This window comes from Salvelinus alpinus, chromosome 21, assembly GCF_045679555.1.
Source record: "Salvelinus alpinus chromosome 21, SLU_Salpinus.1, whole genome shotgun sequence".
NCBI lineage: Eukaryota > Metazoa > Chordata > Actinopteri > Salmoniformes > Salmonidae > Salvelinus > Salvelinus alpinus.
This window is the reverse complement of record NC_092106.1, coordinates 35,464,099-35,481,815: the sequence shown is the minus strand read 5'-3', so window position 1 is coordinate 35,481,815 and position 17,717 is coordinate 35,464,099. Positions and strand designations below refer to the sequence as shown.

The 17,717-nt window shown below is 45.9% G+C and overlaps 1 protein-coding gene across 3 annotated transcripts in view; it reads left to right on the top strand.

Moving 5' to 3' along the window:
* LOC139548284 (roundabout homolog 1-like) overlaps nt 1-16,751 on the top strand; it is a 407,179-nt gene extending 390,428 nt beyond the window's left edge. For all 3 annotated transcript variants that reach the window (XM_071357866.1, XM_071357867.1, XM_071357868.1), the window contains 3 exons: nt 12,090-12,365; nt 12,540-12,733; nt 12,864-16,751. In XM_071357866.1, coding sequence (XP_071213967.1) covers nt 12,090-12,365; nt 12,540-12,733; nt 12,864-12,878 — 485 coding nt within the window. In that variant the 3' untranslated portion in view covers nt 12,879-16,751. The remainder of the gene's footprint in view (nt 1-12,089; nt 12,366-12,539; nt 12,734-12,863) is intronic.
* The last annotated feature ends 966 nt before the right edge of the window (nt 16,752-17,717 follow it).

The following is a 17,717-nucleotide window of genomic DNA, read 5'->3' as shown; positions in this document are numbered from 1 at the left end:
ATACCCCCTACATATTGATATATACTGTGGTGTACCCCCTACATATTGATATATACTGGGGTGTACCCCCTACATATTGATATATACTGTGGTGTACCCCCTACATATTGATATATACTGTGGTATACCCCTACATATTGATATTTACTGTGGTGTACCCCTACATATTGATATATACTGTGGTGTACCCCCTACATATTGATATATACTGTGGTGTACCCCTACATATTGATATTTACTGTGGTGTATCCCCCACATATTGATATATACTGTGGTGTACCCCCTACATATTGATATATACTTTGGTGTACCCCCCACATATTGCTATTTACTGTGGTGTACCCCCCACATGTTGATATAGACTGCAGTGTACCCCCCACATGTTGATATAGACTGCAGTGTACCACCCACATGTTGATATAGACTGCAATGTACCCCCCACATGTTCATATATACTGTGGTGTACCCCCCATATGTTGATATAGACTGCAGTGTACCCCCCACATGTTGATATAGACTGCAGTGTACCACCCACATGTTGATATAGACTGCAGTGTACCACCCACATGTTGATATAGACTGCAGTGTACCACCCACATGTTGATATAGACTGCAGTGTACCCCCCACATGTTGATATAGACTGCAGTGTACCACCCACATGTTCGTATAGACTGCAGTGTACCCCCCACATGTTGATATAGACTGCAGTGTACCACCCACATGTTGATATAGACTGCAGTGTACCCGCCACATGTTGATATAGACTGCAGTGTACCACCCACATGTTCATATAGACTGCAGTGTACCACCCATATGTTGATATAGACTGCAGTGTACCACCCACATGTTCATATAGACTGCAGTGTACCACCCATATGTTGATATAGACTGCAGTGTACCCCCCACATGTTCATATAGACTGCAGTGTACCCCCCACATGTTGATATAGACTGCAGTGTACCACCCACATGTTCATATAGACTGCAGTGTACCACCCACATGTTCATATAGACTGCAGTGTACCACCCACATGTTCATATAGACTGCAGTGTATCCCCCACATGTTGATATAGACTGCAGTGTTCCACCCACATGTTCATATAGACTGCAGTGTACCACCCACATGTTGATATATACTATAGTGTACCCCCCACATGTTGATATATACTGTGGTGTAACCCACACATGTTGATATATACTGTGGTGTATCCCCCACATGTTGATATAGACTGCAGTGTTCCACCCACATGTTCATATAGACTGCAGTGTACCACCCACATGTTGATATATACTATAGTGTACCCCCCACATGTTGATATATACTGTGGTGTACCCCACACATGTTGATATATACTGTGGTGTACCCCCCATATGTTGATATAGACTGCAGTGTACCACCCACATGTTCATATATACTGTGGTGTACCCCCCACATGTTGATAAATACTGCGGTGTACCCCCCACATGTTGATATATACTGTGGTGTACCCCCCATATAATGATATAGACTGCAGTGTACCACCCATATGTTGATATAGACTGCAGTGTACCACCCAAATGTTCATATAGACTGCAGTGTACCACCCACATGTTGATATAGACTGCAGTGTACCACCCACATGTTGATATCAAATCAAATCAAATCAAATCAAATTTTATTAGTCACATACACATGGTTAGCAGATGTTAATGCGAGTGTAGCGAAATGCTTGTGCTTCTAGTTCCGACAATGCAGTAATAACCAACAGTAATCTAACCTAACAATTCCACACTACTACCTTACACACACACACAAGTGTAAGGGATAAAGAATATGTACATAAAGATATATGGATGAGTGGTGGTACAGAACGGCATGGCAGATGCAGTAGATGGTATAGAGTACGGTATATACATATGAGATGAGTACTGTAGGGTATGTAAACATAAAGTGGCATAGTTTAAAGTGGCTAGTGGTACATGTATTGCATAAAGATGGCAAGATGCAGTAGATGATATAGAGTACAGTATATATACATATGAGATGGGTAATGTAGGGTATGTAAACATTGTATTAAGTGGCATTGCTTAAAGTGGCTAGTGGTACATTTTTACATAATTTCCATCAATTCCCATTTTTAAAGTGGCTGGAGTTGAGTCAGTATGTTGGCAGCGGCCGCTAAATGTTAGTGGTGGCTGTTTAACAGTCTGATGGCCTTGAGATAGAAGCTGTTTTTCAGTCTCTCGGTCCCTGCTTTGATGCACCTGTACTGACCTCGCCTTCTGGATGATAGCGGGGTGAACAGGCAGTGGCTTGGGTGGTTGTTGTCCTTGATGATCTTTATGGCCTTCCTGTGACATCGGGTGGTGTAGGTGTCCTGGAGGGCAGGTAGTTTGCCCCTGGTGATGCGTTCTGCAGACCTCACTACCCTCTGGAGAGCCTTACGGTTGTGGGCGGAGCAGTTGCCGTACCAGGCGGTGATACAGCCCGACAGGATGCTCTCGATTGTGCATCTGTAGAAGTTTGTGAGTGCTTTTGGTGACAAGCCGAATTTCTTCAGCCTCCTGAGGTTGAAGAGGCGCTGCTGCGCCTTCTTCACAACGCTGTCTGTGTGGGTGGACCAGTTCAGTTTGTCCGTGATGTGTACACCGAGGAACTTAAAACTTTCCACCTTCTCCACTACTGACCCGTCGATGTGGATAGGGGGGTGCTCCCTCTGCTGTTTCCTGAAGTCCACAATCATCTCCTTTGTTTTGTTGACGTTGAGTATGAGGTTATTTTCCTGACACCACACTCCGAGGGCCCTCACCTCCTCCCTGTAGGCCGTCTCGTCGTTGTTGGTGATCAAGCCTACCACTGTAGTGTCATCCGCAAACTTGATGATTGAGTTGGAGGCGTGCATGGCCACGCAGTCGTGGGTGAACAGGGAGTACAGGAGAGGGCTCAGAACGCACCCTTGATATAGACTGCAGTGTACCACCCACATGTTGATATATACTGTGGTGTACCCCCCATGTGTTGATATAGACTGCAGTGTACCACCCACATGTTCATATAGACTGCAGTGTACCACCCACATGTTGATATAGACTGCAGTGTACCCCCCACATGTTGATATAGACTGCAGTGTACCACCCACATGTTCGTATAGACTGCAGTGTACCACCCACATGTTGATATAGACTGCAGTGTACCCCCCACATGTTGATATAGACTGCAGTGTACCACCCACATGTTCGTATAGACTGCAGTGTACCACCCACATGTTGATATAGACTGCAGTGTACCACCCACATGTTCATATAGACTGCAGTGTACCCCCCACATGTTGATATAGACTGCAGTGTACCACCCACATGTTCGTATAGACTGCAGTGTACCACCCACATGTTGATATAGACTGCAGTGTACCACCCACATGTTCGTATAGACTGCAGTGTACCCCCCACATGTTGATATAGACTACAGTGTTCCACCCACATGTTCATATAGACTGCAGTGTACCCCCCACATGTTGATATAGACTGCAGTGTACCACCCACATGTTCGTATAGACTGCAGTGTACCCCCCACATGTTGATATAGACTACAGTGTTCCACCCACATGTTCATATAGACTGCAGTGTACCCCCCACATGTTGATATAGACTGCAGTGTACCACCCACATGTTCATATAGACTGCAGTGTACCCCCCACATGTTGATATAGACTGCAGTGTACCACCCACATGTTCGTATAGACTGCAGTGTACCACCCACATGTTGATATAGACTGCAGTGTACCACCCACATGTTCGTATAGACTGCAGTGTACCCCCCACATGTTGATATAGACTACAGTGTTCCACCCACATGTTCATATAGACTGCAGTGTACCCCCCACATGTTGATATAGACTGCAGTGTACCACCCACATGTTCGTATAGACTGCAGTGTACCCCCCACATGTTGATATAGACTACAGTGTTCCACCCACATGTTCATATAGACTGCAGTGTACCCCCCACATGTTGATATAGACTGCAGTGTACCACCCACATGTTCGTATAGACTGCAGTGTACCCCCCACATGTTGATATAGACTGCAGTGTTCCACCCACATGTTCATATAGACTGCAGTGTACCACCCACATGTTGATATATACTATAGTGTACCCCCCACATGTTGATATATACTGTGGTGTACCCCCCACATGTTGATATATACTGTGGTGTACCCCCCATTTGTTGATATAGACTGCAGTGTACCACCCACATGTTCATATATACTGTGGTGTACCCCCCACATGTTGATACATACTGTGGTGTACCCCCCATATGTTGATATAGACTGCAGTGTACCACCCACATGTTCATATATACTGTGGTGTACCCTCCACATGTTGATATATACTGTGGTGTACCCCCCATATAATGATATAGACTGCAGTGTACCCCTCACATGTTGATAAAGACTGCAGTGTACCACCCATATGTTGATATAGACTGCAGTGTACCCCCCACATGTTGATATAGACTGCAGTGTACCACCCATATGTTGATATAGACTGCAGTGTACCACCCACATGTTCATATAGACTGCAGTGTACCACCCATATGTTGATATAGACTGTAGTGTACCCACCACATGTTGATATATACTGTGGTGTACCCCCCACATGTTGATATATACTGTGGTGTACCCCCCATATAATGATATAGACTGCAGTGTACCCCCCACATGTTGATAAAGACTGCAGTGTACCACCCATATGTTGATATAGACTGCAGTGTACCCCCCACATGTTGATATAGACTGTGGTGTACCCCCCACATATTGATATATACTGTGGTGTACCCCCCACATGTTGATATATACTGTGGTGTACCCCCCATATGTTGATATAGACTGCAGGGTACCACCCACATGTTCATATATACTGTGGTGTACCCCCCACATGTTGATATATACTGTGGTGTACCCCCCATATAATGATATAGACTGCAGTGTACCCCCCACATGTTGATAAAGACTGCAGTGTACCACCCATATGTTGATATAGACTGTAGTGTACCCCCCACATGTTGATATAGACTGCAGTGTACCCCCCACATATTGATATATACTGTGGTGTACCCCCCACATGTTGATATATACTGTAGTGTACCCCCCACATGTTGATATAGACTGCAGTGTACCACCCATATGTTGATATAGACTGCAGTGTACCATCCACATGTTCATATAGACTGCAGTGTACCACCCACATGTTGATATAGACTGCAGTGTACCACCCACATGTTGATATAGACTGCAGTGTACCACCCACATGTTGATATAGACTGCAGTGTACCCCCCACATGTTGATATAGACTGCAGTGTACCACCCATATGTTGATATATACTGTGGTGTACCCCCCATATGTTGATATAGACTGCAGGGTACCCCCCACATGTTGATATATACTGTGGTGTACTCCCCATATAAAGATATAGACTGCAGTGTACCCCCCACATGTTGATATAGACTGCAGTGTACCACCCATATGTTGATATAGACTGCAGTGTACCACCCACATGTTCATATAGACTGCAGTGTACCACCCACATGTTGATATAGACTGCAGTGTACCACCCATATGTTGATATAGACTGCAGTGTACCACCCACATGTTCATATAGACTGCAGTGTACCACCCACATGTTGATATAGACTGCAGTGTACCCCCCACATGTTCATATAGACTGCAGTGTACCACCCACATGTTCATATAGACTGCAGTGTACCACCCACATGTTCATATAGACTGCAGTGTACCACCCACATGTTCATATAGACTGCAGTGTACCACCCACATGTTCATATAGACTGCAGTGTATCCCCCACATGTTCATATAGACTGCAGTGTACCCCCCACATGTTCATATAGACTGCAGTGTACCCCCCACATGTTGATATAGACTGCAGTGTACCACCCACATGTTCATATAGACTGCAGTGTACCACCCACATGTTCATATAGACTGCAGTGTATCCCCCACATGTTCATATAGACTGCAGTGTACCCCCCACATGTTGATATAGACTGCAGTGTACCACCCACATGTTCATATAGACTGCAGTGTACCACCCACATGTTCATATAGTCTGCAGTGTATCCCCCACATGTTCATATAGACTGCAGTGTACCCCCCACATGTTCATATAGACTGCAGTGTACCACCCACATGTTCATATAGACTGCAGTGTATCCCCCACATGTTCATATAGACTGCAGTGTACCCCCCACATGTTCATATAGACTGCAGTGTACCACCCACATGTTGATATAGACTGCAGTGTACCCCCCACATGTTCATATAGACTGCAGTGTACCACCCACATGTTCATATAGACTGCAGTGTACCCCCCACATGTTGATATAGACTGCAGTGTACCACCCATATGTTCATATAGACTGCAGTGTACCACCCATATGTTCATATAGACTGCAGTGTACCCCCCCACATGGCAATTTCACAACCTGTTTGTTTATTTATTCATGTATTTATGTCCATAGTAGTATAATAATTGACCCTCTGCTGTCCGGTCCGTTGGAGGTCAGAGTGAGAGCAGCAATCCACCCAGGACAGAAGAGGATAGGACAGCCATAATTACCCAGAAATAGCAGCGGTTAACAGTGCAATTAAAAGACAGCGGTACATGTGGACCAAAACTCCCTCTACTCTCTCCACCCCCCTTTCCCCTCATTGATGCTTATTTCAGTCCTGTTTGCTCAGTGGCTGGTGAGATGACCAGGTTTGAGGTTATTTCCCCATGTGGTTCACATGCGTGTCCAATGCCTGTCTAATGCCTGTTTTAACCACCAAACTAAAGTGGACCCTTTCCATTCCCTCTTTGCTAATACCTTTATTTAGCAAACACATTTATCCATACATTCAGTATAGTTGTCCAATGTGGAATCAAATCCCTAGTTTGAAGCAACTGTTTTTCTGGAAGCTGTGCTGCGCCATTTACCCTACATTTTCCCCGATGTGGCCAGGCACCCTAGCAATTCAAGTTCAACCAATGAGCTTCAGCTCCTCGCCATATGAGTGACAGCTAGCAAGAGCGAACGAAACAACGTGCTTAACGGCATCTGCCTGAAAACCTGCCGACAGTACAAACTTACCAAAACTCAGCTCTTTCCTGATTTGATCATCCATAGTGAACACTCTTTTTTTGCTCTTTTCATGAACACAACGAGAGAGAGAGAGAGAGAGAGAGAGAGAGAGAGAGAGAGAGAGAGAGAGAGAGAGAGAGAGAGAGAGAGAGAGAGAGAGAGAGAGAGAGAGAGAGAGAGAGAGAGAGAGAGAGAGAGAGAGAGAGAGACTGCTCAAAAAAATAAAGGGAACACTTAAACAACACAATGTAACTCCAAGTCAATCACACTTCTGTGAAATCAAACTGTCCACTTAGGAAGCAACACTGATTGACAATACATTTCACATGCTGTTGTGCAAATGGAATAGACAAAAGGTGGAAATTATAGGCAATTAGCAAGACACCCCCAATAAAGGAGTGATTCTGCAGGTGGTGACCACAGACCACTTCTCAGTTCCTATGCTTCCTGGCTGATGTTTTGGTCACTTTTGAATGCTGGCGGTGCTCTCACTCTAGTGGTAGCATGAGACGGAGTCTAGAACCCACACAAGTGGCTCAGGTAGTGCAGGTCATCCAGGATGGCACATCAATGCGAGCTGTGGCAAGAAGGTTTGCTGTGTCTGTCAGCGTAGTGTCCAGAGCATGGAGGCGCTACCAGGAGACAGGCCAGTACATCAGGAGACGTGGAGGAGGCCGTAGGAGGGCAACAACCCAGCAGCAGGACCGCTACCTCCGCCTTTGAGCAGGAGGAGCACTGCCAGAGCCCTGCAAAATGACCTCCAGCAGGCCACAAATGTGCATGTGTCTGCTCAAACGGTCAGAAACAGACTCCATGAGGGTGGTATGAGGGCCCGTATATATATACATATACATTTTATTTTTATTTTTCGATATGTATACTTTGACTTGAACTTGCCATGTCAATAAAGTCAATTGAATTGAATTGAATTGAATTGAATTGAATTGAATTGAAAGAGAGAGAGAGAGAGAGAGAGAGAGAGAGAGAGAGAGAGAGAGAGAGAGAGAGAGAGAGAGAGAGAGAGAGAGATATACACTGCTCAAAAAAATAAAGGGAACACTTAAACAACACAATGTAACTCCAAGTCAATCACAGAGAGAGAGAGAGAGAGAGAGAGAGAGAGAGAGAGAGAGAGTTGGAGGAGCACATATGTGAGGTAGTAAGACATTTTCGGCGACCACTTTTGGCTCGTGACCTCTACTTTCAGAACTACTGGCTAAAAAGTATACAACAGTAGCAGAGAATCCCTTTAACTTTGATTGTGTCAGTAAAGATGATAGACCTTTCAAACATTATGCAACGTTAATCTGCAAGGGTGATATATAACGGCTATGTTATCACAATTCCTCTTTTAACAACCTTTAAACTGTATGATTCATTGCATTATCCCTATCACAGTATTACAAATGAACAGGTTATGCATGCAAACATATTAATCAAGACTTAGGCAAAGTGATAATGTCAGGCGAAAATGATATCAAACTTTTTACCATTGCAACATTTGATGTACAGTCACATTCACTGTGTTTGTCTCACGTGCTATAGAGTTCACAGCTGGCAATGCCTCATCGTGATTGGTTATTCCCAATAATTTACAAGTTGGTCAATGACTCTCCGTTATCACTATCCTTCCTTTGCGTTACCTCAATCTGTGGTGAATAGCGGGTAAACCTTTCTGAGTTGATTTTACTCCTGGCTCAGGATTTGTCTGAGCCATGTCTTAACATCCTCCTAAAACCCACTCTGAGCTGGGAGCTTTTTAAGTCTTATAACAGGTTTTAACAGAATTCCTAGGACCTTTTCGGATATGCTTTGTGGATACGGGCCCTGCTATTGAAACCTGGCCTCTTTCCTCACCTCCATGTGTCCATAAATCTGCCTTGCTGTCCTCTCCACTCCTCCTCCTGTAGTGGGCTATATCTCACAGACAGTGGCATTGATCGGATCCTGACGGAGGTAGGAGGCAGGGGAGAAATGAAAGAAGCTTTTCCACCCTATGATATTGACTGACCCACTGTGTATTCAGGAGGTGTGTGTATGTGTGTATGTGTGTGGGTGTGGGGGAGGGTGGATAATCAGGAAAGTGTATTAGACCTTCCTGATTTGGTCAAAGCGACACAGACAAACACACCGGCAACCCCTTTAGCCCCCGAGTGTGTAAAAAGTTCCTACAGTGTGTGATTCAGGGATGCTGGGTGTGAGTGGTGTTGGGATGCTGGGTGGGAGCGGTGTTGGGATGCTGGGTGGGAGCGGTGTTGGGATGCTGGGTGTGAGCGGTGTTGGGATGCTGGGTGGGAGCGGTGTTGGGATGCTGGGTGGGAGCGGTGTTGGGATGCTGGGTGGGAGCGGTGTTGGGATGCTGGGTGGGAGCGGTGTTGGGATGCTGGGTGTGAGCGGTGTTGGGATGCTGGGTGTGAGCGGTGTTGGGATGCTGGGTGTGAGCGGTGTTGGGATGCTGGGTGTGAGCGGTGTTGGGATGCTGGGTGTGAGCGGTGTTGGGATGCTGGTTGGGAGCGGATTTTGGGATGCTGGGTGTGAGCGGCGTTGGGATGCTGGGTGGGAGCGGCGTTGGGATGCTGGGTGTGAGCGGTGTTGGGATGCTGGGTGTGAGCGGTGTTGGGATGCTGGGTGTGAGCGGTGTTGGGATGCTGGGTGTGAGCGGCGTTGGGATGCTGGGTGTGAGCGGCGTTGGGATGCTGGGTGTGAGCGGCGTTGGGATGCTGGGTGTGAGCGGTGTTGGGATGCTGGGTGTGAGCGGTGTTGGGATGCTGGGTGGGAGCGTCGTTGGGATGCTGGGTGGGAGCGGCGTTGGGATGCTGGGTGGGAGCGGCGTTGGGATGCTGGGTGGGAGCGGCGTTGGGATGCTGGGTGGGAGCGGCGTTGGGATGCTGGGTGTGAGCGGCGTTGGGATGCTGGGTGGGAGCGGTGTTGGGATGCTGGGTGGGAGCGGTGGCAATGACTGGTTGCTATGTTTATTAATTTTGTAATCCTGTGTGGATTATGGACCGTGCCGGCCCACAGAGCTCAGCCATCCCTCAACTGGGCCTCTGATTAAAAGATGAAAAGATATCGATCGCAAGCGGAGCAGACAAGGCTTTTCTCAGGCAGCGTGTTTTGTTTGTGTGTGTGTGTCTGTAGAGGTGTGAGCGCTTAGGCAGCCCACCAGTCAGGCTCATATGAATAATGACTCAAGGACAGACAGCATTGATTCATCGACAGGGGAAATGGAGCGGGACAGAGAGCCAGCTGCTGACCGTCACGCTCCCCTCTGCTAACCCTCTCCTCCATCTCTCTCCATCTCTCTCTCCTCCATCACTCTCTCTCCCTCCATCTCTCTCTCTCCTCCATCACTCTCTCTCCCTCCATTTCTCTCTCTCCCTCCATCTCTCTCTCTCCTCCATGTCTCTCTCTCTCCATCTCTCTCCTCCGTCTCTCTCTCTACCTCAATCTCTCTCTCTCCTCCATCTCTTTCTCTCCTCCATCTCTTTCTCTCCTCCAAATTGCTCTCTCCTCCAACTCTCTCTCCTCCATCTCTCTCTCTCTCCTCCATCTCTCTGTCTCTCCTCCATCTCTCTCTCTCCTCCATCTCTCTATCTCCCCCATCTCTCTCTCTCCTCAATCTCTCTCCTCCATGTCTCTCTCTCTCCTCCGTCTCTCTCTCTCCTCCGTCTCTCTCTCTCCTCCATCTCTTGCTCCTCCATCTCTCTCCTCCATCTCTCTCTCACCATCTCTATCTCCTCCATCTCTCTCTCCTCCATCTCTCCCTCTCCTCCATCTCTCACTGTCCTCCATCTCTCTCTCCTACAACTCTCTCTCTCCCTCTCCTCCACCTCTCTGTCCTCCATCTCTCCATCTCCTCCATCTCTCTGTCCTCTATCTCTCTCCCTCTCCTCCATCTCTATCTCTCCTCCATCTCTCTCACTCCTCCATCTCGCTCACTCCTCCATCTCTCTCTCCTCCATCTCTCTTTCTCCTCCATCTCTCTCCTCCATCTCTCTCTCCTCCCTCTCTCTCTCTTCCATCTCTCTCTCCTCCATCTCTCTCTCCTCCATCTCTCTTTCTCCTCCATCATCTCTCTCTTTCCTCCATCTCTCTTTCTTCCATCTCTCTCTCCTCAATCACTCTCTCTCTCTCCATCTCTCTCCTTTTTTCCTTTTTCTCTTCTCTCTTTCCCGTCTCCCCTCTCTCACTTCGTCCCCTCTCTCACTTTGTCCCCTCTCTCACCTCATCCCCTCTCTCACCTCATCCCCTCTCTCACTTCCTCCCCTCCCATCTCTCGCCTCTTTCCCTTCACTCCTCCCTCCCTCCCCTCCATATTCCATTTCTCCCTCTCTGCCTGCCATTACCCCTTATCTCCCCACTGTCTCCCATCTGTCGTCCCAGGCTGTGTGTACACAGTACAGTCCAGAGTGCTTCCGCTTGGTCAGTATGTGTATACACAGTAGGCTCTAATGGGTAGGCGCTAATGGCTAGGCTCTAATGGCTAGGTTCTAATGGGTAGGGTCTAATGGGTAGGCGCTAATGGCTAGGCTCTAATGGCTAGGTTCTAATGGGTAGGGTCTAATGGGTAGGAGCTAATGGCTAGGCTCTAATGGCTAGGGTCTAATGGGTAGGCTCTAATGGGTAGGCTCTAATGGCTAGGCTCTAATGGCTAGGCTCTAATGGGTAGTCTATAATGGCTAGGCTCTAATGGCTAGGGTCTAATGGGTAGGCTCTAATGGCTAGGCTCTAATGGCTCTAATGGCTAGGCTCTAATGGGTAGTCTATAATGGCTAGGCTCTAATGGCTAGGCTCTAATGGCTCTAATGGCTAGGCTCTAATGGCTAGGCTCTAATGGCTAGGCTCTAATGGCTAGGCTCTGGCTCTAATCCAGAGCACATTGACTCATTATCTTCCATCTCACACCCTAACACAAGTTTTCAACTGAGTAACAAATGTCCTCCTCTTCCTTTGTTTATCTTCCAGATCTGCCTCCTCCTCCCATCCCCCCCCCAGCGGGGCTCAAGTCCCCCACACACCCCTCCAAGACAGCCCTGGAGGCCCGGGGGATGATGTCTCCCAAGGCAGGCGAGGGCAGGGACAGGAGAGGGGGCTCAGGAGGAGGGTACCGGCCACGGGAGGAATCGGACCCCCGTACCAGCTCCTCAGAGCGCCGGGAGACCCAGGACAGACAGAAGATCCCCCGCGCAGGGAAAGGGAACAAACAGGAGGGGGGCAGCACCAAGGCACGCCAACACCCAGGTACAGAGAAGACCTTAGGACAAGGAACTAATGATATTTAACCTAGCAGTATATTGTTCTTTCTGCTCTGTAGATATGCCGCTCTGACAGTGCAACTTTAGATTGTGAATAGCTGTATGTATTGTGTTGAAGGACATGAGTTCTCAGTGTGTCCTCTCTCCTCTTTTGTCCCAGGACCAGAGGAAATCCTGCCCTACAGCCGCCCCTCCTTCCCCACGGTCCACAGTCCCAGAGACAGGGACCCCAGCTCCTCCAGCTCCATGTCCTCCCGGGGCTCAGGGGGCCGGCGGAGAGGAGAGGGGGGGCCGGTGGCCCGCAGGAACCCCAACGACATGGGGGCCTTCCAGCCAGGAGACGATGACTTAGAGGTACAGTGCTTGCCGACTGGCTAACTCATAGTGTTACTGCAGATTTAGTATTGGTCAATTAGATTAAATGCTGTGTATATATTTTTATGCTTGTTGTGTATATATTTTTATGTGTTGTCCTTTTCCCCAGATGGTGGAGACCTGAAGTACTAGAAGGGATGAACAGGAAGTTCTGTCCAGAATGAAGTTTCCGAGAAGAGGAATGCCGTGATCGTTCCTCTGTCCATTTTAAATATCTCAGTATCTCACCATCATGTTTGCTGACAAATACTGTACATCAATTGTGTTTCTATACACCTGGAAAACAGACCAATTGTTTTTCTAATTTATCATTTTCTATGTCCATTTTACAGAAGAAAAAATATGCCAGAGAATAAAAGAATGGTACTTTAATTCAAAGCAAAATACTCATTAGCAGATACACTATATACAGTACCAGTCAGAAGTTTGGACACACCTTCTCATTTCAGAGATTTTCTTTCTTTTGACTATTTTCTACATTGTAGAATAATAGTGAACACATTAAAACTATGAAATAACACATATGGAATCATGTAGTAACCAAAAAAGTGTTCAAAAAATCAACATTTATTTTAGATTTTAGATTCTTCAAAGTTGCCACCCTTTGCCTTGATGACAGCTTTGCACACTCTTCGCATTCTCTCAACCAGCTTCATGAGGTAGTCACCTGGAATGCATTTCAATTAACAGCTGTGTCTCGTTAAAAGTCAATTTGTGGAATTTCTTTCCTTAATGCATTTGAGCCCAATCAGTTGTGTTGTGACAAGCTAGGGGGTGGTATACAGAAGATAGCCCTATTTGGTAAAATACCAAGTTCATATTATGGCAAGAACAGCTCAAATTAGCAAAGAGAAATGACAGTCCATCATTACCTTAAGACATGAAAGTCAGTCAATCCGGAAAAGTGCAGTTGCAAAAAGCATTATGCGGTATGATGGAACTGGCTCTCAGGAGGACCACAGGAAAGAAAGACGAAGAGTTACCTCTGATGCAGAGGATAAGTTCATTAGAGTTAACTGCACCTCAGATTGCAGCTCAAGTAAATGCTTCAGTGAGTTCAAGTAACAGACACATGTCAACATCAACTGTTCAGAGGAGACTGCGTGAATCAGGCCTTCATGGTTGAATTACTACCAAAGGACTCCAATAAGAATAAGAGACTTGCTTGGGCTAAGAAACACCAGCAATAGACGAGTCCAAATTTGAGATTTTTGGTCACTACCGCAGTGTCTTTGTGAGACGCAGAGGAGATGAACGGATGATCTCTTCATGCGTGGTTCCCACTGTGAAGCATGCAGGAGAAGATGTGATGGTGTGGGGGTGCTTGCTGGTGACACTGTCTGTGATATATTTAGAATTCAAGGCAGACTTAACCAGCATGGCTACCAAAGCATTCTGCAGTGATACACCGTCCCATCTGGTTTGCGGTTAGTGGGACTATCATTTGTTTTTCAACAAGACAATTACCCAACACACGTCCAGGCTGTGTAAGGGCTATTTGACCAAGAAGGAGAGTGATGGAGTGCTGCATCAGATGACCTGGCCTCCACAATCACCCGACCTCAACCCAATTGAGATGGTTTGGGATGAGTTGGACCGCACAGTGAAGGAAAAGCAGCCAACAAGTGCTCAGCATATGTTGGAACTCCTTCAAGACTGTTGGAAAAGCATTCCAGGTGAAGCTGGTTCAGAGAATGCCAAGAGTGTGCAAAGCTGTCATCGAGGCAAACGGTTGGTTACTACATGATTCCATATGTGTTATTTAATAGTTTTGATGTCTTCACTATTATTCTACAATGTCGAAAATAGTAAACATAAAGAAAAAGCCTTGAATGAGTAGGTGTGTCCAAACGTTTGACTGGTACTGTAGATACAGCAGTATGTGGACACCCCTTCAACTTAGTGGTTTCCGCTATTTCAGCCACATCTGTTGCTGACAGGTGTATAAAATCAAGCACACAGCCATTCAATCTCACCAAAGAGCTCAGTGACTTTTAACGTGGCTCCGTCATAGGATGCCACCTTTCCAACAAGTCACTTTGTCAAATTTCTGCCCTGCTAGAGCTGCCCCGTTCAACTGTAAGTGCTGTTATTTTGAAGTGGAAACGTCTAAGGAGCAACAACGGCTCAGCCGTGAAGTGGTAGGCAACAAAAGCTCACAGAACGGGACCGCTGAAGCGTGTAGAGGGTAAAAAATCATCTGTACTCGGTTGCAACACTCACTACCGAGTTCCAAACTGCCTCTGGAAGCAACGTCAGAACAAGAACTGTTCGTCGGGAGCTTCATGAAATGGGTTTCCATGGCCGAGCAGACGCACACAGGCCTAAGATCACCATGCGCAATGACAAGCATTGGCTGGAGTGGTTTAAAGCTTGCCGCCATTGGACTCTGGAGCAGTGGAAACACTTTCTTTGGAGTGATGAATCAAGCTTCACCGTCTGCGTTTGGCAGATGCCAGGAGAATGCTACCTGCCTGAATGCATAGTGCCAACTGTAAAGTTTGGTGGAGGAGGAATAATAGTCTGGGGCTGTTTTTCCATTGTTCAGGACCTTTAGTTCCAGTCAAGGGAAACATTATTGCTACAGCATACAGTTACAATCTAGACGGTTCTGTGCTTCCATCTTTGTGGCAACAGTTTAGGGAAGGCCCTTTACTGTTTCAGCATGACAATGCCCCCATGAACAAAACGAGGTCCATACAGAAATGGTTTGTCGAGATCGGTGTAGAAGAACTTGACAGGCCTGCACAGAGCCCTGACCTCAACCCCATCAAACACCTTTGGGATGAATTGGAATGCCGACTGCGAGCCAGGTCTAATCGCAGAACATCAGTGCCCGACCTCACTAATGCTCTTGTGGCTGAATGGAAGCAAGTCCCTGCAGCAATGTTCCAACATGTAGCGGAAAGCCTTCCCAGAAGAGTGGAGGCTGTTATAGCATCAAACTCCATATTAATGCCCATGATTTTGGAATTAGCTGTTCAACGAACAGGTGTCCACATACTTGTGACCATGTAGTGTATGTTTTATTCCAAGGCAGTAGGGAGTAATAGTGGACTCTGGGTATTGACAGGATGGACTTGGCTTACCTCGGCACGGTCTGTGGGAAGCCCTGCCCTTACAGCAAGGTGTTACTGTAATGAAATTAGCTACAAGCAGAGGGGTGGACTGTCTTGTAAATATACCTGTACACATAATGTCCTTTTGTATAGCGTCCATTGTGGTACTTCAAATTTGTCTTTCTTGTTTTATTTTGCGAATAATAATTTCATTATGCAAGTAAATATAATTATTTTATCATTTTCCATCCATGTTGTAAATCGATATATTATTTAGCCGCCCCAAGAAAGTGCCACTTTAGGATTGTTATTTTTCTTTTTGTAATGCACTGTTATATTTTTGGGTCGTTGTCAATGTTTGTTATTTGTTTTACTTTGGTTTTAAAAGCACAATCACTAAACTTTATTTCAAACCATTTTATCTATGAACCTGTTTGTCTTACTGGAGGAAAACAGGTATGACTAAAGAGTCTTGTTAACCCTGATGATGATGTTGGTAAAGGTGATAAGCTGTTTACGATGGCTGTGGTTTGAAAGACTCCCTGTGTCATGATTGGCTGATTTCAGATTCTGCCGCTAGCTCATGTGATGACCCCCAACACAGACACAGTTATTGTGGGTCATAGCAGCAATGGAAATGTCTTTTTGAATTGACCGTAGTTCCAGTCATTGCACATTATTCCAAACGGTTACATTGTCTATTAATGCACTTAAAAGAATGTAACATACAGAAAATGGGCGACACCTTGTGAATCGGGAGAGGCCGCCATTGGACAAGAAGAATCTATTTTCCAGAGAAGGGATTGGTCGGTGGATCCCTTCTCTGAGGAGAGAGGGTTCTGTTGTTTATTCATAGGACATCTGCAAACATTTGTTTCGTAAAGCAAAAAAAGCTAAATAATATTTAAAAAAAAGATGAATAAAAAATGTTCAAACTGCTAGCGCTCCCTCCTTTTTTTCTGATATCAGAAGGACACGGGGTGACTGGGATGTACCCTGAGATGTCCTCTGGGGCCTCTCTCTCACTGAAGCTCTCCTCGCTACACGTGAAGGTGAAATAGAAACAGAAAGGCCTGAGCTCTGAAGTGGATGTGACGCCTGGGTCACACTGCTACTGTTAATAACACAGGTTCTTAGCTGCACTACAGGCCGGACCACATTGAGTGGCATCATTTGAAGGCAACTTTTGTGCTGTTCATTCAGCTGTTTGGATGCAGTTTAGTTGAAGGGTAGTGAGCAGGCTGTGCTCTCTATGGGACATGAGTGTTGTTGTTCTGCGTATTGGTTGTATCTCATTAAAAAGGCTATTACTCTATTGTTAGCCCTAAATTTACATACTGAGGATTCACTAATCCCAAAATGTCATTTTTTCCCACATTATTTATCAAAAATATCCTTTAATACCAATAACAATGAGTCTCTTACTGTTGCAGTAAGTTGTTAATTCATTTGATTGTTATGTGTTTATCTTTCGGATGCAGCTGTTATAACTCAAAAGGAGGCAGCAGACGCAAACATATTATTTTGATTCATAATTGTAGGATTAATTCAGTTAATACCATGAAACCAATAGTTGAGCATATTGTCCAACCTACTGTATTACCAATGAATTCAGATTTCTGACTAAAACTAAAGACACGCACTTAACAGAACATTCCATGTCTTTGGAATGTTCCAGTACACAGGAGTATTGCTAAACGTGTACAGTATAGACCAGGTAAAGCATCATAAACAAGAGACATACAATACTATTCATCAAAGTGATAGGAAAATAATATTCTGACAGATGACACTACTTTTATTGACATTTTTATCATAGGTATAATGAAAAAGCAATACCACTATAAAGCTCAATGCCACTATAAAGCTCAATGCCACTATAAAGCTCAATGCCACTATAAAGC